At 39.0% G+C, this 21,939-nt stretch overlaps 1 protein-coding gene across 3 annotated transcripts in view; it reads left to right on the top strand.

Annotated features, from left to right (window-relative positions):
• CCNY (cyclin Y) overlaps positions 1-21,939 on the top strand; it is a 124,605-nt gene that overhangs the window by 91,329 nt on the left and 11,337 nt on the right. For all 3 annotated transcript variants that reach the window (XM_065628000.1, XM_065628001.1, XM_065628002.1), the window contains 4 exons: positions 2,153-2,188; positions 5,803-5,860; positions 5,961-6,080; positions 19,396-19,562. In XM_065628000.1, coding sequence (XP_065484072.1) covers positions 2,153-2,188; positions 5,803-5,860; positions 5,961-6,080; positions 19,396-19,562 — 381 coding nt within the window. The remainder of the gene's footprint in view (positions 1-2,152; positions 2,189-5,802; positions 5,861-5,960; positions 6,081-19,395; positions 19,563-21,939) is intronic.

Raw genomic sequence — 21,939 nt, 5'->3', positions numbered from 1 at the left:
GTGGGTGCTGGGTCAGGATGGAGGAGCCGGCGCTGGGTCGGCGCAGGGAGGTGTGCGGGGCTGGGGCCAAGGGCTGGCGGCTGCAGGGGGTCAGAGGGTTTGCAAAGGGGTTGTGTGGGGTGAGAAGCTGGACTCTGGCCCATGAGGCCTTTTCCTCCTCTTCTCTCCCGTCTGGCTGCACATTTAACAAATTTAAGGGTGGTGAGGTTGCAGGATTATTGCTTTGGTAGTACAACTTCATTTCTTGCCCTTATCCTGGCAGTCTTTGCAGATAAACGACTGTTGCACATCGGTAAATCAATGAGGGGTGTGTTTTGGCCAGCTTATTTATTTCTCCTGGGTCGTGTTGTGCACTGGTATCTTTAAAATATTAGTGCATCTACCAGAGATCTGCAGCATCGGTGGGGTGGCCTGGGCAGGGTGTTGGAAGCTCCATAAGCTCCTTCCCTGCACACGGAGTGAGTGCCGGCTGACCCAGCCTGTGCAAAGCACAGTGGAACTTGGATCTGGGTTAATCTATTACAGCACTGAAAGGCTTTCAGATTCTGATATAGATTTCTAAATAGTAAATATATTATAAAATTAATTTGACATTTTGTTACAAAAGCAACCATATGGGCATCAAGCAGAGCTCTGCACGTAGATTCTTGCATCTTTTTTCATAAGCGAACTGGAGCTGCAAGTGTGTTCCTAAGGACATAATTTAAAATTGAATTTTAGGAGTAATTCATTTTGTGAATAGCTTTCAGTCAAATTAAATTCATTCATAAATATTTTTTTCTGTTTAGTGAGGACTGCATCCTTTAAATATCCATGGTACACAGTATCTCTTATTTCCTTAAATATGTCTCTATAGAAAAAATCAAATTTAAAAAGCATTTATGATCTAAAATCTTACAATGCAGCCAGGTAAAAGCTATAATGCTCATACAAAGTTAGTAAATTGTATTTACTTGCAACTAAGAAAAAATATTTTCTGCTACGTAGCTGTTCAAAAAAAAAAGGGGGGAGGAAGGGGGCAAAATAACCAAACCTGAAATAATTTAAAATTCTACTAATGGGGTAGCTCCAACGCATTGTTTTCATAACACACAGTGTGTCAGTTTTTGTGTAAAAAAAATTCTGGAATAAAATTACAGAGCAAGCAATTGACTCTTTTAAAAGGCCTTTTATGGAAAGAAAAGTGGGGGACTTTTGCGTCAGTACAAGACATAAACATCTTACAGTGAATCACTGACAAAACAAACTATCAACAAATAGAATCAGTGAACTCCCTCCTCCTTCCCCTTTAGCTTTGACTAAGGTTTATGCTGCCAAACAAGCAGGGGCTGCTGGTTCTGCTTCATCCCGCAGTAAAGCTCTGTCATGTGTAGAGCATCTGTCCTTCGGCGACGCTGGAGTCGTGAGTTGGAAGCAGAATAACCATGAGAAGCCATGTCTTAATTGTCTTCAGTCTCAATTGTGAATGAGATCAATTAGTTGTATACGTAATTAAAATCTTAGCTTTCTGTGAATATAAGGATGCATTTTGTCTTTGTGCAGAATGTAAACAGAGGTACTTGAGTGTGTGGTTGACAACATGGGAAATGCATAATGCACTAAGTTATTCAGGGAGTCGGTGTTCCTGAGTTAAAATAAGTAACTTGGTGCCATAAAACCGTAGGAGCCTGATATTTGAGTATGTATGTTAGTAACTACTTAGAAAGACAGCCAAAAGTTCATGGATTTAAATACAAAACCCAAAGCCATTGGTGTTGAAAATATTTCACGTTAGCCTGGCAGTATTAGCAAACAATAAAGAGAATGTCCAAGTGATGCCTTATCTGCAACCTTGGAAGGCAGTAGGAGTTTTAGCATGGACTTTAGCAGAGCAGGGCATTAAATGGAAGGTATATGCAACTCGTTATGTGGAATATGAGTATTTTTTGGGGATTCTTCATTACTACTGAAAAGAATGTACTTGGAATGTGCGGAAGAAATAGTATAGAACTATTTACAGCAGTTTTCCTAGTATCTAACAATAAACAGAAGAAATGGGCTGTTGAGCATAGTTTTTGTCATGCATTGTGCTAGGTTTTAAATGTGCTTGTTAATATGATAAATAATATAATTTGACAGTCCTGAGATATTAACTCTCTATTTTTCTTTACAGTGTAGCTCTTGCAATATATTACCACATCAAAAACAGGTATGTGAATAATTAAATCTTGTACTGAATATATCTTTACTCAAATCAACTGCTCAAACCCTAAAAATCCATGCACTGTTTCTTTCAAAATGTTTTTGGGTAGTAGTTTTCTTATTTCCCATGTCAGAAATTAGAACTGTATTCTTTTGTATTTTTATGTATATTACATTGCTTAGAAAAATACAAATTGGAGGATTACATACCATAAGAATCTGGAAGTACAGTTCAGCATTGAAAAACTTGGATGACTTGATGTTTGGTTTTATGTGCACTGGACGCTTCTGCATTGTTGTGTATCTTGCGATTACATACAGAGAAACCTGGATAGTGTCTTTCAGATTTATTTTTTGAGGCTACACCTTTATAAAGATAACTGATCACTGATTTACACAGTTAATGTTAATAATTTTGAAATAAAAACCCCTAAATTACCCCGTAAGAAAGACATTGTGAATAGATGTAGTTCAAGATGCCTCAGAAACAGAGCAAGTCCTGGCTTATCTTCTCTGTTGCAGTATGTGCTAGATCTCTGATCAGTCAAGTTGATTAAAATAGAGTAGAAAATAGGTTCTCTAAAAAATAACTTGGTACATGAATTAGCTTTCTTCATGTTGAATTGTGCTTTTGTATCTTAAATTCCACGTTCTCATTTCATGTTATCATAAAATAGTATTTCTTGACATCTCTAACAAGAGATTATATAAATACTTCTGTGTCCATGGCTTTTCAATGTGTCTTTTCAGAGAACTTGGCTTAGATCTCAATCTAACAAGCCACTTACATGTTTTTTCTTCTGGACTGTGAGAAGTCTGACTAGAACAAAAGGAATTACTGATAAATTTAAAGTTAAGCTGGTACGTCATTCGGGACCATGTTTCAGGTCACTGGAATCCATCACACTCCTTGAGACAAGACTGACATCTAAAGAGAAACCTTTAGAAGTGCACAAGGGCAGAAAGGCTTAGAGCTTGATCCCTGCTGAAAGCTCTTAGAAGACTTTCCAGGATGTCGGTTGGCCTTGGACTGAAACATGGCAATACTTAAAGCTAAAGTTGGATTGAAATATTTTTGCAAACTTTTAATCTCATTTCCCAGGAAATGAGGTGTTAGTGGTCATGCTTGAATTACTTGCTTATCCATCTGTGTTCCCTTTTTCCCCTTTCCTGCATCCTTACAGGGTTAGTTTGGCTAACTAGTCAATTTTTACTACAGTTGACTAAATAATAGACATCTCAAAGATAGTCATACTCTAAAGTTTTGTGGAAATAAGTTATTCTTAAGCGCTCTATTAAGTATCATGCCAGCTGAATCAAAGGCTCAGGAGGATGGGGTGCGTTAGGGACTCCAGAGGGTGAGAAACTTCAGTAGGAGCTCACAGTCAAGCAGGAGGAATCCAGAGCCAAAGGAATCCAGACTCGCTTTGTGCTGATTGCCATGGAGCTGATTTCTGTTTGCAGTAAAATACGCCCGTTCGTGGTCTTAACAGAACTTGATGCAAACAAATTTGATCCACAAGTAGTAGACGGAGAGGCTAAACCTTTATAAAATAACAAGTCCCATGCCAGTGTCTTGGAAACGAATACATTCTGACTGTTATCTTCTTGGGAAACTTGCTATCTGTCCTTTCGCTTTTGAGATGGAGAGGGGATTTATTCTGGAGGAACCGGTTGCTGCTTCTCCCCCCGAAGCTCTCTGGGGTGGGCAGGTGTGCGGTGACCGTGCCCGCGGCCGCGCTCCACGGGCGGTCTCGGCGCGGATGCGGTAGCAGGCTCGTGTACGTCAATTAACGGCTCCTAAATGAAGGATGTGAAGTGACTGTTCTGTCTGCGGTTGTCTCTGATTTAGGGACGGAGGGACAATGTGATAACATTATTCAGTTGTACTTGCTGCTGAAACAGAGATAGCAAAACATGTGTTCTGTTTCCTGCCATTATACGTGAAAAGGAAGTTGTTGACGTATGTGGTAGATTTTGGTTCATTATGGGGGGCTGGGAGTAAGAAACCACTGTAATTTCTATAGACTCAAGGTTGATTTTGGCAGAGAATGAGTCAAGCACCTGCTTTGGCAGAGTATTGTTTCCAGACAATATTTATTTGTTCTGTGGACTAAGCTTAAAACTAAATTGCTTCCTAAGATTCCAAACTCTCACCAATCCCATTTTTTTGAGAAACTATATGTGAAATAGGATATTCCTTCATATGTTTCCCATATTTCATATGATGGTAACATTCTAGTTAGCATTCTTTCATTTCCCATTGTCTCCTGTCATTGTGCTATTGATTTGCTCTCTGCAGCTTTTGTTGTAGTGAGCTATTCAACAAGTGGTAAAAGACTACACCTGTCTTGTTTTCAGAGGAATGCATAAGCATTGGTCAACTTGCTAAATCAGTAAATAAAATAAATACCAACAAACTAAACATGAAAAGTGCTTAGATCAATTAGTAGATGGTTCATTTCTGAAAGATAACAATGTGAATTTGTTCTAATAACGAAGAAAACTCATCTCTCTCTCTCTCTTGTAATTATCTCAATCTGGGGTTTTTTGTTGTTGTTTTAATTTAAGCACTACTTAAAAAAAAAAAAAAAAGGCGTTTATTTCCAGTGTTAGCAAGAAAGCAGAAAAAATGTCACCTTCAAATGTTGAGGTTTAAATGTTAGCTGCTAATAAGTACATTTTGTCGACATGAATCCACTGTAAACCTCGTGTTTGCATGCTCTGAGAGACACGTGCTGTTGAGTAAAGAGACAAAACATATTCAGTGGTTTCTGTCTTAAGAACTCCATGACCAAAGTACCAGTGATGCTATACATAAAGATGAGATTGTAATAACTGGGTCACATGGATGCATCTGTCTAGAAAGTGTCCAGTTCTAACTGGTACTGTTACACCACTCGCTTTTGTGGTTGTTAATGTTCCTGCCAAGATGACACACAGCAAAAATCTTATATTGCATACTGGATGTTAGGCTTGTGAAGCTGCATCAACTTGCATGCTGATCTTGAGGGATCTGAGAGAGAAATAGCAAATAAAACCAATGAACAGGAATATTATTTTGTCTGTACTCCTGCATTTTGTATGTACTCCTTTTTGCTTTCAGAACTCATTAGGAGGATAAGGTTTTCCAAATAATTAAAAAGTGAAGTGCATATGTATTAACTAAAGGATAACTGTAAAAATAGTGTTGCATATTTGTAAATGTTCATGATGTTGACAATAAAGGAGCAGGAGGAGTAGGAGGAGGAGGAATTAAGAGATTGCAAATATTAACATGATGAAGTTAAGAAAAGGAGAGTAAGCTGGGCTGATTTTATTATAAGTGTATAGTAGTACCTCTTAGGCTGTGAAAACGCCTCACAGTAGAGAGCACAAAAGCTGTGTATCTTGGGGATTGAGAGCTAAAAATTTTAGCAAGCTTCATGATATGGATTTCATATTACATGTGAACCTTATGGAAGGATAGGTCCAACTTCTATTTGAAAATCCCATTTCTGCAGTGTTTCTAAGCACCCTGCAGCATGAGTTTTGGAGTTTTAACACTGCACTTGTTTTCTGTGAGAGCTGTGTGCTGTCGTGTTCAGATAATGACACTACTTTGGTTTTAATACCTTTTAGGGACACAGATGGAAGAATGCTCTTAGATATTTTTGATGAAAACCTTCATCCCCTTTCGGTAAGTTTATCTGCCTCTTCTTCCCTTTCATGTGAACTGTCTTTCTTTCTGTCTGCTTCGTTTTGTTTCAGTCACCTATTTGGAAGTATTTCTTCCTTAGAAATCCGAAGTGCCACCAGATTATGACAAACATGACCCGGAGCAGAAACAGATTTACCGCTTTGTTCGGACGTTGTTCAGTGCTGCTCAACTGACTGCTGAATGTGCCATTGTCACCCTGGTGAGTGTCTGCGAGATTACATCAGCCAGCTGACAGACCCAGTTTTGTTCCCAAAGCTTGGCTTTGTGTGATTTAATAGATCTAGGTGCTGCCAGAGAATTTTTTCTCACCATGGAGACCAAGGGAATTTCTTGATGGGAAGAGATACTACAGTTCATTTTCACTGGGAGAGTAAGCGATGGAAGAAGAGATTGGGTAACGCAAAAGCCAGGTTGCGTCTTGCCCTCGCAGAGCGATAGCGTTACAGGCCACGAGGGTACCTAGTAGAAAATGCAGGTAGCAGAAGTGGTCTGAACGGGAGGGAATGTTAAAAACAGAAAGGCTTCCACTTTGGGGAGGTTTGCTGTGTATCATTGCAGCTCCCAGCAGAGACTTGGGAACAGCTGTATGTAATTTAATAGCACTAATAAGAATTGATGGGCACATGAAGGATTTGGTGAGTGACTAGCATGTGTTGGTGATGGCTGTTTTTTTACTTGCACTGTACTTGCCTTTCAGGACCACGTCATAGGATTGAACAATTGTACTCAAGGCTGAAGTTTAGCTACTTAAAAATAGCATGACACAAAAGAAGGTTCGGATTTTCAGCTGGTGTGGCTCAGCACAGCAGTGTGGATTAAAGGAGCTAAACTGCTCTCCACCAGCTGAGAATTTCTTCGTTTTCCTGAATTTTTTATCTTGCCAACTCCGACAAGCCTCTCCAGCTTTCAGGCACAATTTTGGCCATGTTCTTGATTCAGGAGATTTTAAACAAATGAAATGTGTTGTGTTTGGGTTGGGTTTTTTTCCCCCTACAACATGTGGTTTCATAACAGCTTTGTTAGGCACTTGAGATTGAAGAAGGGGAAATTGGAGAAGGTGGATTTTGAAGCCCAGACCTACTCATTTCCTCTCTTAATCTCTCTCCCTTGGCTTCTAAGATTAGGTGGCAGGCTTTTCTCCTTCATACAGTCAGAATGAATTGTACTAGCCAGTACAGAACAGGGATACGAGAGAAATAGGGCAAGAAACACCCTGCAGTGCTCCACCCTTGCATTTTGAAGTATTATTCTACCTAGTTAATTGACCCAGCCATTACTTGTTTTCTGAAATGACATTTTGTCTGTCTCTTTTACATAATTGCGCTAAGTACTTGTCCTTCTCCCTTTTCTTCCTAAGTGTTTTCCGCTGGAGGCAAGATACGTTGTGTGAATCAGTATGTTCTTGTGTAATTTAATTAATCCACTGTCAAATGCAGTGTAACCTTGTTGTAGTTATGTGTTGTTTGATCTTAGGGTATTTGATCAATGGAGGACACTATTTAGTAGAAAGGAAGAGGGCTTTTTTAATAACAATATCGTCCTGTTATTGCAATGCATGGGAGGTTCTTCCCCACAAATCTTGTTAATGCAGACATATATTTCAATATCTTTCATTTGTAACTACTTCTTGCCTCGTATGGTTCTCATGTGGTTTCCCTGCAAGTAACTCTTCTGGTGTGATCTGCAATGAAGTATAAAAGTTTTCAACTCATTTGTTATATTGCAGAGGCATTTTCCATAGCCGTTAGGTCTTGAAACCTCAGGTGGCTTGAGTTTTTTGCCCAACACAGGAGAACTGATAAACTCTTTCATTGCCTGGCTCTCAAAGCAACCATGCAGATGTTTGCAGACAGATTCGGTGCAGGTGGTCAGCATTCCTGTTCTGCTATACATGCCCATGTTTGCAGGATAATGGCACCTGCCTGAGCCCTCTTTCCAGAAAGCTTCAGGTTTTTGATAATAGTGATTTCTAAGTATGAAATCCTGCTGCTGCTGTTCTCAGTTTCCTCTGTACTTGTAGCTCCTATTTCTTTATTTGTTCGTGTCATCAGGAGGAGCCCCAGGGACAGATCGTGTTGATTCTGAAATGTTCAAAATGTGGAAACAAACCTGTGAAAAAACAATTGACCCTTCTCCCCTCCCCACACTCCTGAAATCTTAACAGTGTTGATATTGCTATTTATGACCCCTCCAAGTGCTTTCAATTTCGATACCCCGTCTGGAGGAGCAGAGCACAGCATTCCCCGCTGGACCTTATGTTCTGCCGTCATCTGGCCACCCGTCGGAGAGCAATCTGATAGCCCTGGCTGCCACTTGTCCCCCCTGGGAGGCTGCCAGGAGGCAGGAAGTGGATCTGTGGAGATCACAGTGCATTCTGAACAAGATGCTACGACTATTATCTTTCTTTCGCTCACTCTGAGTATTTTTAAAGAGTCCTAACCACCCCTTTTTACTGACCAGATTATTAACATGGTCTAAGGTGTGCAGTTGAATGCAGTCACTGTTTGTCTCTTTACATGCCATTAGCCAGGCAGAAGCAGCAGTCACAATTGGTTATATAGCAGTCTGTGTGTTCAGCACAGGAGCTGAGTAAATGTGATACTCCAGACTGTTAGTTAAGCTAATCTCCAGCAAAAAGCCAGCATTGTATTGCTTCAAGCACTTAATTAAAATATTTCAATTAAAGCCTCCACTATTACAGCAAAACCAATTTATAATTAAACAAAAAATTTAATTTTCACACAGCCTCCAGAGCTGCCAAGAGATTTCCCATACAGATAGGTGAAAAATTAAAATCTCAGGTTGAAACAATTAAATACCAATTCACATTATTTATTTATAAGATAATACCATAAGAATTAAATTAGTTTTCAGAATTGTGTTGCTGATTTAAAGTCTTGCAAATATATTTTTTGTGTCACAGTGAGCAGCTGAACTATACTCTGTGACCTGACTTTGTGAGGAAAATAGTGCATATGCTTCTCTCTCGACCCAGAGTGTTCCCACTCTTGCTAAAACTGAAAAATATCTGTTTCTTCACCGTCTCCTCAAGTGCAGAGGAGACAAGTTGTACTTAAATTAATCTATTAATTAGATAGCAAATAAAACTGTGAGCAGGAGGATTATCCATACCAACAGGAAAACAACACAGTGTTTGCATGTCATGGAAATTAAATATTTATGCTTCTTTCATTCTGTAGAAACAAACCAACCCTGTTAAGTAGACCTGAAGAAGAGAATGGTCCAAATTTTCTGCTTTGCCTTGCTATGACTTTCTGAGTTTTGTGCAAATAGGCCACATCTCAGGCTCCTAATACAGTTCAGTGTCCACAGTAGTTTCAGAGAGGATACATTTTGCATTTGAAAATACGCAAATAGGCAAATATGCTACAGACTGATCAGGTATGATGATATGTAAATACACACAGTACGTGAGCTGAATTATTTCTGTGAAGTTGAGAGGAATGTGCCTTTGAAATATGTTACAAAGTTCATACTGTGACTGAGAGGATTTGATATTAGGAAATTTGAAATCGGAAGTATGCAAGAATAAATTCTCCTTATGAAAAATAGGGATTTAATTAATCCAGTCAGATGTTCCTGAGTTCTTACTCTACTCTGCAGTCACATTTGCAGCAACTAGGTAGAGAGAGAAAATTGTTGAACTGTGTTGTGAAAATTATAGTATTTGAGGAGAATTTTGTTTTCTGTGTGTTTGGAGGAAAGGAGAAAGCTTTTAATTTGTTTCCTTTCACTGGGATATTTGTACTTTTAAATGCTGATAAAATACCTGTTTTTTTTTCATATTTCAATTGAAGCATCAATAATCTGATATTTGTTTAAAAGTAACCGAAACACAGAAGAAAGTGACCAGAGTCCATAGACACACTTGATCTGCAGCAGAGGTCCTGTCAGCTGGGCCAGTGTAACTTCTGATCTTTATGCAGCTCATGGAAGGTGCAGGCTCTTGAAGATTTCAGAGTACAACGCAAAGTGCTGTTCATTGCCTGGTTTGAAAGCTGTCACTCTCCATCCAGCGACCGTAAGGGGTTGTGAGTGCAGTTGGGTGGGTGAGGCAAAGCACTGAAGCTGTACTCTACCTCCCATAAGAAATCCATGAGAAGAGTTGTGTATATCCAGCTTGGTGGCCACCTTTGTCCTGGGCTTCAAGTGTTCCCTGGGAGGTGGATGAAACCCACCACTTTGCCACATCTGCAGAAGGTCTTCCAGGTGCAGAGAGAAGGTCTCTCCAGCTGTGCTGTGAATCCTGAGCCCCCTGGCAGCTGGGTGAGGGTCAGGGCACCCTCTGGAGAAGGGCCAGAGGAGCACAGGCTTCGTGCCTGTGCTTTGGGCACTGGTGGGAGCAGAAGACTCAGATTCTGATCCCTGGTTTTAGGGCCATTCTCATCTTTTGACTACAGTCTAATATACAATACAGGCACCATTATCGGTTAGCACCTGTACATCTCCCAGTAAAGTCTTGCTTTAGGGTTACTGGGATATGCGCTTTATTAGAAGACAACATCGAAGCTAGGGGGAGGCTGGTTTTTTTTTTTTAATCCCCAAGAGAAGAGGACATTCATTCAAAGAATGGCTATCTGGTTTTTGATGCATCTCTAAGGGCTTCTGTGTGGGCAAAGAATGAATACTGATCCCAGTTTTAGATTGGAAAGCTGATATTGCTTAATAGCTTGAATGCATTTTATATGTATTACAGATTTTTGTCTTAAAATGAGTGAAATAGGGGGCAAACATGGAGATGTGTGACTTTTCTCTCGGTTCCTTTAGTGCTGCTTATAAGTATCTGCAATGGTACTTTGCAGTTGTTCACATTTTCAGAGTTTTGTGACTGCGTTTGTTACTCTTTTTCAACATTTGGTCTCAAAAATAAAAATCAGATGAATATGCAAGGACCACGATGATGTGATGTCCTTTTCCACCAAACGGATGGCACCAGACCTTTGTGGAACATTTTAAATGCCCAGCTGGGCAACTGCAAAGCACAGTTATTTCTGGAGAATCGTGGTAGGGAACTGGCTGATTGCTTAGAACAGAGCATATGGCAATTTAGTGATTAGATTAGAGCTGTAATTTGGCTATATGGGACCCACTACCAGTTATAATTTTTTTCTGTACAAATATCTTTTTAGTTTCAAGGCATTGTGACACACCGAAGTTTTCTCATTAAAGTGACAGGACTGTGTATTTCTTTGTAGTGTGTTGGGATGGAAACTGTCTTTGTTAGTTATTCTGTGCTGGTACAACTTATTATGTGAGTTACTTAGTGAGTTCATATGGAGTCTAAATGAGAAAGGGAGGGAATGAGGTTTTAGCAAATACATGTTCATTTGTAGATTCTCAATTATGGCAATTAAAATACCAAAACCATCATCTCCTTTCTGTCAATGTAAACCAGGTGAGAAATAATTAAAGCCACTAAAATAGAAATGGTAAAATAGAAATGGAATTTGACATATAACAATATAAAAACAGCATGTGAAAAGCTAATGCTTTACTCTTGTTTCTGCTTCAAAATTTGGAACTGTTCTAGGAATGTCAGTGATATTCCTTGGTGATTGCCTGTTCTTCAGTGTGCTGAGACTCCCACTGAACCTCCTTGGAGACAACACACAACTTCAGCCCTTGCCGTGTTGCACCATGGGGAACCGCAGCACTGCAGACAGATGGGATCGTTCAATACTAAGGTTGGAAGGGACCTCTGGAGGTCACACCTGGTCTGGCCTCTGCTCAAAGCACGACCAGCTGGGTCAGGCTGATCAGGGCCTGCCCAGCTGAGTTCTGAATTTCTCCAAGGATGGAAATTTCAGAACCTCCATAGAAAACCTGCTCCACTGTTCTAGGGAAGTCTAAAAAAAGAATTACAGTATCTGGGTGCTTAGACTACAACTCTAGTGTGATAAGAGGTATCAGTAGAATATTGGAGGTTAAAGTTGAACAGCTTCAAAATGAAGTAACAAAGAGAATCAAAACTTCTATAAGAACCCCATGGTAAGATTTTAATAAAATTTGAGTGTTCCTTTGGATTATGAAATATTGAAATGAAATGAATTGACACTCTCATATTTGGTAGCTATCCTCTTGAATGGAAAATAAAGAGGAGATAAACCTCTACTGATATTTTAACTTTTTTTTCGACTTGAGAGTATTATATAATAAACGAAGTACGCTATAATGTCCTCTGAGATGGAAGAAATGAGATGCTGTTTCGCACTAATTAAAACTGAACTCTTCAGTGCTATCTTTAGTTTTCAGTTTATTCAAACAGATTTATGTTCTGTTGATTGGGATGTTGTGTAACCAACTCTCTGCTATCCAGGATCATGGGAGGCAGGACATACTAGATAACTGGGACAACATCAGATGCTGTGGTTACTATCAGACACTTGGGAAGTTCAGGATGGATTCACCCAACTGCAAATAAACACCCCAGGGATTAGTTCTGGCTCAGCAGTGGCCTTGCTGGATCTTGGATGCTGTTGCTGATCCTGCTAGTTTGTGCCATGTTATGGTTCTGGATAAAAAAGCTCCCCAGGACTAGTGGTGACAGTGGGTGGTTAAGCCAAGCTATTGCAAGACCAAGTCCTGGGAATAAAGATCAGAGGCATCCAGACCATCTCAGCGTGGAGTCATTTTGGGTCTGGCAGGTTTATGAACTCAAGATATGTGCTGAAACAAATGATTTCTGTACCTCTGCTGGACCTGAAATAGTTTTGGAAGCCAAGTTACCCGATTGGCTTAACTTATGATTAAATAATAATTTGCTGATGTTCCAAGTATAAAGGTCAATCATTGCAAAATCTTGGTGCAAGTCTATGGAAAGAAATGGAAAATAATAATCCAATATTGCTCTTCTGAAATCTTAACTCTGTGCAGTGTATCTTCTGACGTGTGCTCAAGTTATTAAAATGTCTCCAATGAGGTGCGAGTGTTGTCCATCAAAACTTGTTAGACTGACAGTCATCTAAAACCACGTGGTTTGTTCCCAAACACAGTAAACTAATAATAATGGGGGTGTCAGACTCTGAGATATTGAGTTTGTAAGTAAAATGTATTGATGAACCAATGTCCATTAGTATTTTCCAGATCAGAATTGCATTTTCATTTCAGCTAGGAATTGAATTGTGTTACAAATAAGTTTTGAAGATTGTAGTGTTGTTGTTATTAATACTGAGCTATATTTCTTTGCAAGGTGAGAAGAAATCAGAATGGTATGTTGTTTGACTGAAGCCACTGAGAGTTTCTGCTAATAACATATGAGTAACATTAATCTTTTATTTAAATAGTCTTGTTAGCATTCTGTAAAAAAAAATATATCTATAAACATACAGTCATAGAAGTAAGTGGGTAATGATGGGCGTGATAAAGATTGCTCTTGGAAGCTGTTGAAGTGTTTGAGGAGAGCTAGGTGTTGAATTCAGGCAAAAGAAATCTGTTGTCTTTTTGGAATCAAAATTTTGAATGTTCAGTAGGGAAGCACTCAAATTTTGCTACAAAAGCTTACTTGCAGAAGAGGCACTGCAAAGGATAAATTAAATTAAAGTAGAAATTAACATTGGTATAACAGCTTCAATTTGTTTTAAGCTTTAGTTCCATTTTTAAGTATGGATACAGCTGTTAAAAGTGGGTGCCCGCAAATGGTAGCATTTATTTTAACTTATGTCTTCTAGATGCTAAAAGCTCATTTTATCTTTTATTAGTTCTGATTCTATAAAGGAACACCTGCCAAAATAATCCAGAGGAGATTAGCTTTTCAGACTTTTGTTTAAAAAAAAAGAAGTGTTTCTCACATTGTTGCTTCTGCATTTTTTGGTCTTTTAAGGTAATTAAATTTCTTCCAGCATTTTGGGATGCAAGTTACAGTATTCATTTCTACAGTGAGCTTTTAAACTTCAGCTTTCTCATATGACTTTAGAGCAGCTAGTCCTAAAGAAAATGTATAAAGTGTTTTGCTTTTGAAGATTAAGCCAGTGAAATGCATTACAACACATGAATATGCTGAACTGCATAGTACACACGGAATGCCGTGTCTGTTTGATACAAAACCCATTGTTTAAGAAAATGACCCCCGTGTTTAAGACATTATTCAATGTATAGTCATAATTGCATACAAATGGCATTCAGTGTTTTCAGTGATTTTTTTTCTTTTTTCTGTTGTTTTTTTTTTTCCTAACTGAGGTGGAGCATGCCCTCCTGCGTGTGGGAAGGCTCGCTTGCTTTTGCCAGCAAAGGCAGGTGGTGTTCTCCCACCAGCCACGAGTTTGTTGGGGGTGAGTAGCGTAGTGACTAACCACCCCCAGCCCTCCCCTTCAGACAGGCTGGGAGCCACCTGGCCCCTCTCCAAAAGCCGCCCTGATTCAGCACATCTTTGCAGCAGCCAGCAGCATCCATCCCCTTCGGCAGCGCCGGCAGCCGCTACCTCTCCTTTTTACTCTGGTGTCCCATCAATGTCAAAATCTTAGTGCTGGGGCTGTTACTATGGCCTGGGCCTAATATATTGAAATGCTCTGAGGTTAAAACCAGTGGTTGACAGCTCCACTTGTCAGCAATAGTGGACTTTCTCATGTTTGCGTAGGAGACAGAGCTCACTTGGCTGTGTGCGTGCTGCTGTTATGAGGATACTCTCTATCAGTAGGGCGAGAGCTCAGGTTTGTACCAGCTTTTCCTCCGCCTAAATTTCACTGTGTACAGAGTCACCTGGTTCTCTCCAAACTAGAGCTAGAGAGAGCCAGAACGAAGACTGTGTGTGTACCTGAGTGGGCTTGACTGCCAGTTGAAGAACTACACTAATGTGACAGCAGAGGCGTATCTCTGGGAGACAAGTCCTGATTGCAGTTAATTCCCACATTGGCTGAGGATTTCGATAAGCTTTTACAAATGTTTGCTGTGAGGCTTGTTCTTTTTCTGTGTTCTCCTACTTGAACACATACACTTAAAACCCAAGGCTGAGTCAGGGAGCCAACAGCAAGTACGCAAAACAAAGTGCTGTCTTGTAAGGCATTTTCAGGAAAGGAACCAGGAGCCACACTAAGCACCTTTCTCCTGGTGAGATATCAGGTGCTCAAATATGATAAAAAAGGTAGTATATGAATAGTGTCTTATTAAGCTCCTATTTAATTTTAAAGCTGATTTCTCAAGTATATGCTGGTGGGAAGGTAGTAGCAGTCTTTCTTAGAACTCGTTTTGTTTATCAATCTGTTGTTATTAATGTAATTGAGCTCCTGTTATCAATAGCAGGTAACTATTCACACAGCATGTTGATTTACTCTCTCCCTTTTTACTTAGGTGTAAGTTCATCTGTTAAGAATTATTCTCCTTTATGTCTTTCCTTGCAATGTCATTCTTACTGTTCTTATCAGTTTACTTTTTCTTCTCTGAATTTGAGCCCACAACAGAACCTTTCCTCTGTTTTCTTTTTTTTTTTTCCCTTTTCTTTTTTCTCTCTCTTTCTACACTAGAGCTGCGCATAAGAAAGGACACTGTTTGGAGGGGGGTTGTATGCTTTGTGTATCTATAGATGTGGGATAGTAATTCAAAATCTACTAAAACTGCATGCAGGGAGTGCGGATGCTGGTGAGATCCATGTGCCACCTTTTTCCTGAGCTGGGTGTTTCTGTGGCTTGGTCAGCGTTTGTTTTTGGACCGTGCAGAGGAGACGTGAGTCTCTTGAGTCTCCACCACTCTTCTTATCCACCCAATTACACACTCTTGTTTCAGTTTCTGTCATGAACCCTTGCCTTGGAGTGATCCTTTGCTTATTTTTATGGACTTAATTTTAGTTTCTCAAAGCATTTAAACTGTACAGTTTATTTTCAATTCATGCACCACTTGGGAAGACTTCCTAGGCAAAACTCCCAATACAAAATTTTATACATCAAAATCTTTTCAGACTGAGGTTCTAACTAAAAAGTCAAAATCTGTTTTTAATAATGGGCTTGACACATAATTTGGAATTTGTAATTTTGTACTTAAATAGCATTTTGCCTTTCTTGTGAAGGAAAATGAAATTTTGAACAATTAGTGATATTTTGATTTACAGTGTTATAGGAAAATGTCATTGTTTTCTTCAGCATTAGAGTGGCAGGCTGGGGCAAATCAAAGCTAAAGGGGAAATGGTGTGTTCAGCAGTCTGGCATCTGGCTTCTTGAAAAATTCAGTTTTCGTTTTATCATATCTTGCTACCTACACATTTCTTGTTTTTTAAGAAAAAACCTGAAAAATCTACAGTTTATCTGTGAGGTCTCATGTTGTAAATATTGTGACTTAATAGATGAGTATAACTTTGTTTTCACAGAGGTTTTAGAATGTTTATTATGCCTGTCTTTTTGTGCCTAATGACGTAGATTGAGTTCAACAAAGTGTCTGAAACAAGGTTAAGGTTAATTCCTCATTAACACAAGAAAAATGGAGAACCCTTTGGGGAGTGGGAAAGCCAAAGCCCTTTTACTGAGCCTTTTTTGTTTTCATTTGATCAGTCTGTAATATTCAACATACTGTAACTATTCAGATTTTTTGAGTATTATATAATTTTGAAAATTCATTGAAATTATTTTGGCATTGGTAGTATCTATGAGACGTTGCTTTTCCAAATAAGATCTCTATGCATTTACCATTTTGTATGTACTCTCTTTTTATAACTTAGTTGTTGTTACTTGTTTAAAGTTAGTCTAGTATTTATTTGAAGGTATTTGAAGGTATCCCCAAAACTTGGGATAAATATTTTCTAAATGTTTTGTGAGTTTCAGTATTTATCTATAAATCAGTCATAATACCTCTTCAAAAATGTTTTAAATTGCTAAGTAAAAAACTTCAACATTGTTTTAAAACCTAAATATCTTAAAGGAATATTTTCAGTTTCCTTAGTGGCCATGTATTTCTTCTGCTAGAGCAGAAGTGAATTTCCTTCAGCATCTGTAGAAGAATATCCGTAGGTATTTAAAATTCAAAACAAAATGCTGGTCCCTCAGAGTCCCAGGCAGTCTTCTGTCTTTATAAAATATGCAGCCTTTCAAGTAGGTATTATATTCTGCATGTATATTGTACTTTGATCAAAGTATCTCATAAAATCTCCTGCTAGTTTCTGTCAGTCAGTGAAGACTCTTGTAACTACCAACCCACATCACCGCCTAATAGCTTTTTGTCTCAATGCAGTGAAGAAGATACAAGATCTGTAACAAGATACAAATAATAGGTTATTCTTCAGTAAATGCAAACCTGTATTTTTATAGAGTAGCATATCAGGACTAATTGTTGGGTTTAATAAATGTGTCCATGTTGTCATGTTGAAGCACTTTTCAGTTTCAAGTTCTGCTCCTTCGTGCATAGCAAGTGGTTCCACTGGTGAGAAACCCCACCACGGAACAGGTTCACTGCCTGCTGCCAGTGAAGGCGGTAACAAAAGTTTCCATCCGAATCAGAGCAGAATTTACTGAATAAATTACTGCATCTCATTTTCCTTGAATCATTGACAGAAGTGAAACTTGTTTGAAACAACCTCAGAGTGAACTGAGAAATTGCTCTTGGGAGAGGTAGTCTACTGAGGACAGAAAATTGTGTACTTTTAAAACATGAATTAATTGTCATATGACTTTATTAGTGACCACTACAGCCACTGTAACTTGAGTTTTATTTTCCTTCAGTAAGAGTTAAGACCTTTCTGGTGGCCACTTCAGACAAAAGTTGTCTAATATTGTGTGGTTTGAATTTTTTTCCCATGATTTTCTTGCTCAGGATGCCGTTTATACTGTGAGATGGTTCATTTTGTGGACTGTGTACATGTATTCAGATATTTAATATTTCTTTCATAAAATAATTTTTCTTCTGCAAAACTTTAGATTATACAACAGCCGTCTACTGTTTTTTATGATCTTGTTGCCAAGCTCTAATTACGTGTTCATATCACAATTGGGAAAATTAATGAACAAAACTAGATGAAGGATGTAATAGGCCTTGATGTTATTGTGCATCCATAAAAATAAATGGACTTCAAAAGATATTAATTATTATTATTAATTGAATCATATTTTCTACTAATGCTATACCTTTCAAGAAGCACAGACCACCGCAGGAGCTCTGTGTGCTTGTAGGAGTGCAAATCCTTATAGAAATCACCAGTGAGCTGTTCTCGGTTTTAAAGTTTCCCCCTAAGGTCACCGTTTCCCCATCCCCTCGAATCCTTACCAGCATTGAATTTTTGATGTACTAGCTCTTCTTCGGGTATTATTTGATTTTATTTTTTTATGTATTAGCTATTCTTTGAGTATTTTTTCAAAGATACTAGCTATTCTTTGCGTATTATTTGATTAGGTGCCAATAAGCATTAGCTTAATCAATCTGCAGGAGATCTATTGTGTCTGCTCAGCTAGTACATAAACTGTTTAAATGTTTTGGATTGCAGAAGTATTCAGTTTTGTTTATCTCGCAAGTAAATATTCATAATTGTGATTTCCCTTTCTCTAACAGGGAGTAGGTGGCCACACAGATCACCCACAACTGGTATTTCTTAATATGTGTTTTGTTTATCAATCTGTTGTTATTGATGTAATTGAGTTGCTGTTACCGATAGCAGGTAACTATTCACACAGCGTGTTTACTTACTCGGTCCCGTGGATCCCTCACGTATTCTCCCATAGTGGCTGGAGCATCAGTTGGGGGGGCCAGCCTGGCTCTGTGTTTGGAAATGGGGTCATACTGCACCCCCCACCCCAGCAGCTCATTGGTAGGTGTTCAGAAAGTCCCTCCAGGGTCCCTTGTTTCATCAGATGTGCTCATATAACCCTGTAGTCTTGGCAAGTTGTAGCCACCACCCTCTGGGCTGAGGCCTGGGCTATGCTGGTGGCCTTGGACGGGTTGGGCCAGACTGGTGTCCTGAGCTTACCAGTTCTTGTAGGTCCTCCAGAGGACACTATTACGAATTAATTACCTTCTTAGCATGTACTTTCCTCTCTGTTCAGCCTGCTGTTTCTCTGGTAACTGTTGTTCTATCCACGCTATAGGTGTCTATAGAACCTCTTCACACAGGCTCGCCAGAGTGGCCCTTTGTGATGTGATGCCATATCTGATAAATTACCCATAAATTACACCTATAGTTGTTTGTATGATAGCTAGTAACTATTACTGGTAGCATACCCTTGCTTTCCTCGTTAGTAATTAGCATTTCATTTGTTTACATTATTAATTTAATAATTTATTTAAGCTATCATTTGAGTTCATTCCAACATGTGGCTATATTAGCAACAGTTACAAATAGAAAAATGAGAAGTTTGTTTCTGTTAATATGATCAGAAGGCAAAGGCCAACTAAAATATGAATTTATTACATCCAGTCTTGAGCTTGGCATAAATGTGTGTATTTAAATCTACAGCTTTTATAAAAGAATCTTCTTGAGAGCAGATTACGAGTTTAAAATTTCTGGAATGAGTTTGAGAAGAATTTTGTTTTTCATTTCTACTTAATAGCAAAATAGATTAAGTCTTGATTTTAATGTGTTTCCACAGGTATACCTTGAAAGACTTTTAACTTATGCAGAGATAGATATTTGTCCAGCAAACTGGAAGCGAATTGTACTGGGTGCAATTCTGCTGGCATCCAAAGTTTGGGATGACCAGGCAGTGTGGAACGTGGATTACTGCCAGATCCTGAAAGATATCACGGTTGAAGACATGTGAGTGCAGTATGTTTATCTTTGTCTCTGAATGCCAAGATCTGTGTATATGAGGGGGATGGAAAATTCTCTAATAAATTACCTAAAGTTTGTGGTTTTGCATTGTATCTAAACATGGTGGATGCTAATAGATGGCATGAGGTCTACTTGACAGTTGCTTACATAGAAGACATAAATTATTTTCGTTTTCTGGTTGGAGTGTATTGTGCCACTGGATGATCATGCATGGTGATGAAAACAGACCTGCAGAATATTTAAATGTATGACTTGACGAACAACCCCACATCCAATGAGCCTGCATGTATTCACTTCAGCAACATTTACTGTCATGCTAGTTCTCTGTACAGACAGTAAACGGACATGTAAGGCAGGAAAAAAAAATGTTGTGACACTAATAACCGTAAGATGATCATCCACTTATTTATTGCTATTCAAAATAAGTGTTTTGGGGCTTTTTTTCTTTTCCTCCGTTTGTATTCTGCTGAGTTCGTTTAAAAGATGTTAAAAATCTAAGACTTTTACTTGCAAAGATAAATTTCCGTTTTTCATCTCTCTTTTTCTGATGGTATTCATAAGAAGTGCATGTTGTAACAGCGTAGAGAGTTGTGATATCTGGCTGGATACTTCTAAGTCATATTAAGACCAAATTCCAACAGTAATAAAAGAAACTGTAGTAAGAATAACCACAATTAAGATCTTAATGTTTACAAATACTAAAATGAATGCTCATTTCACTAAATAGTCAAGTGTTTTGGTTTTTTGTTTGGTTGGTTAGCAGATATTACATGTATTGGCTGAAGTGCCCAGGGTTTGCATCATCTATACGTCCAGGGCTGGGTCACATCCCACGCACACTTTCCACGGTGCCCTTGCCAGAGCTGCCGTGCGTGGGAGAGCCGTGCTGGAAGGGCTGCAGCTGGAATTGGTGCTGGGATGGAGCCAGAGGGGCCAGGTGCCTCATAGAATCATAGAACACCAGGTTGGAAGGGACCACAAGGATCATCTGGTCCAACCTTGGCAAAAGCCCAGTCTGGACAAGATGGCCCAGCACCCTGTCCAGCCCCAGCGGCTCGTGCATTCAGAGAGTCACCTTTTCAGTCTACTGGTGCACCCCATTTTTATAAGAACTAATAACAAATTATTAGAAAGATGTTTTAGTACATTATCTGTGTGTTTCAGAGCTCTTCAAAGCCGAGCTCAGTGTCTGTAATGAGAAGTATATAGACTTGTCTCTGCTTTAACTCAAATCAGGATGGCAGCCACTGAAAAGAGTTTGCTGTGCATAAGCACTCTGGGAGGAGGGAAGAAGGAAGGAGGGAAGTAGGTGAGAAGAAATGTTTACACAGACAGAATGTTTTTTGAATCTCAGTTTGCAGTTTCAAAGCAGTGAAAGGCCAAGCGTTTTTGCTAAAGCAGCGCTAACTTAGTTTCTTAATAGCTCACCGTTTGTCAGATTTATAGCTGGTCTAAAAATGATCTGTAAGGGAAAGGTTGAGTGTTAGGAGTCAGCTGATGGCTTTAAATTAGGCATGGTCATACACTACTAGATAACACAAATTGTGAGTAGCTGTCATTGCTCAAGTATTAGGAAAGTTATCTCTAAATCTGTATCAACAAGTAATTTGTAATAAGGTGTGTTTTCTTGAGTCGAAGTGAAAAACACAAAGCTTGCATGGCTGTGGTATGCCGTAGTTACTTCCATTAGTTTGGGGGAAAACTCTCATTTCAAAATAGAGGTGGGAAATACCACATAATGCCATTTCAGTATCTGTTTTAAAACGTATAAGCTACTTTAAGGACTTCTTTTCCAATGTAGCCCAGACAGTACGAGATTTCCAAAATAAAAGTGGGGCTAAGAGGGGCAAGAAGCTAAAATCAGGCCCTTCACATTTCTGTGTGCAATATTATTCCATGCAGAACAATTTGATAATGCTTCCTTGACTGTTTTGAGTGCTTCTTGAGTGATTTTTGCAAAGCTACTTTTCCCTTGATCCTTTTCTTATGCTTCCGGGTGTCCAGTGGCAGTAAGGGCCTCCCTCCCTTCACTCCCCCTTCAAGGCAAATCTGAGAGCTTTTAAAGTGGTTCTGAAGCTGGGACATGAGCTGGAGTGCTCAACAGCTTGAAGCAGGCTGACAGGTTTGGTTGTGCCACATGACAGTGTTAATCAGGAATGGTTATAAATATGAGTTTTGAAACTGCTGATTCTCAGGGCTTTTTTTTTTTTTTTTTTTTTGAAGGGCAGGTGATGAGACAAACTGTGATAGTGTGAAAAGAAACAAACAAAAAAAGAGGTTATTGTTTTTGACAAACACATACGATGGTGCTGCTGTTAGAAGTTGCACTTGAGCTATATAACACCATCACTCACGTGGCAGG

The sequence above is a fragment of the Caloenas nicobarica genome, chromosome 2, assembly GCF_036013445.1.
Source record: "Caloenas nicobarica isolate bCalNic1 chromosome 2, bCalNic1.hap1, whole genome shotgun sequence".
Classification (NCBI taxonomy): domain Eukaryota; kingdom Metazoa; phylum Chordata; class Aves; order Columbiformes; family Columbidae; genus Caloenas; species Caloenas nicobarica.
This window is presented reverse-complemented; position numbering and strand designations above follow the sequence as displayed.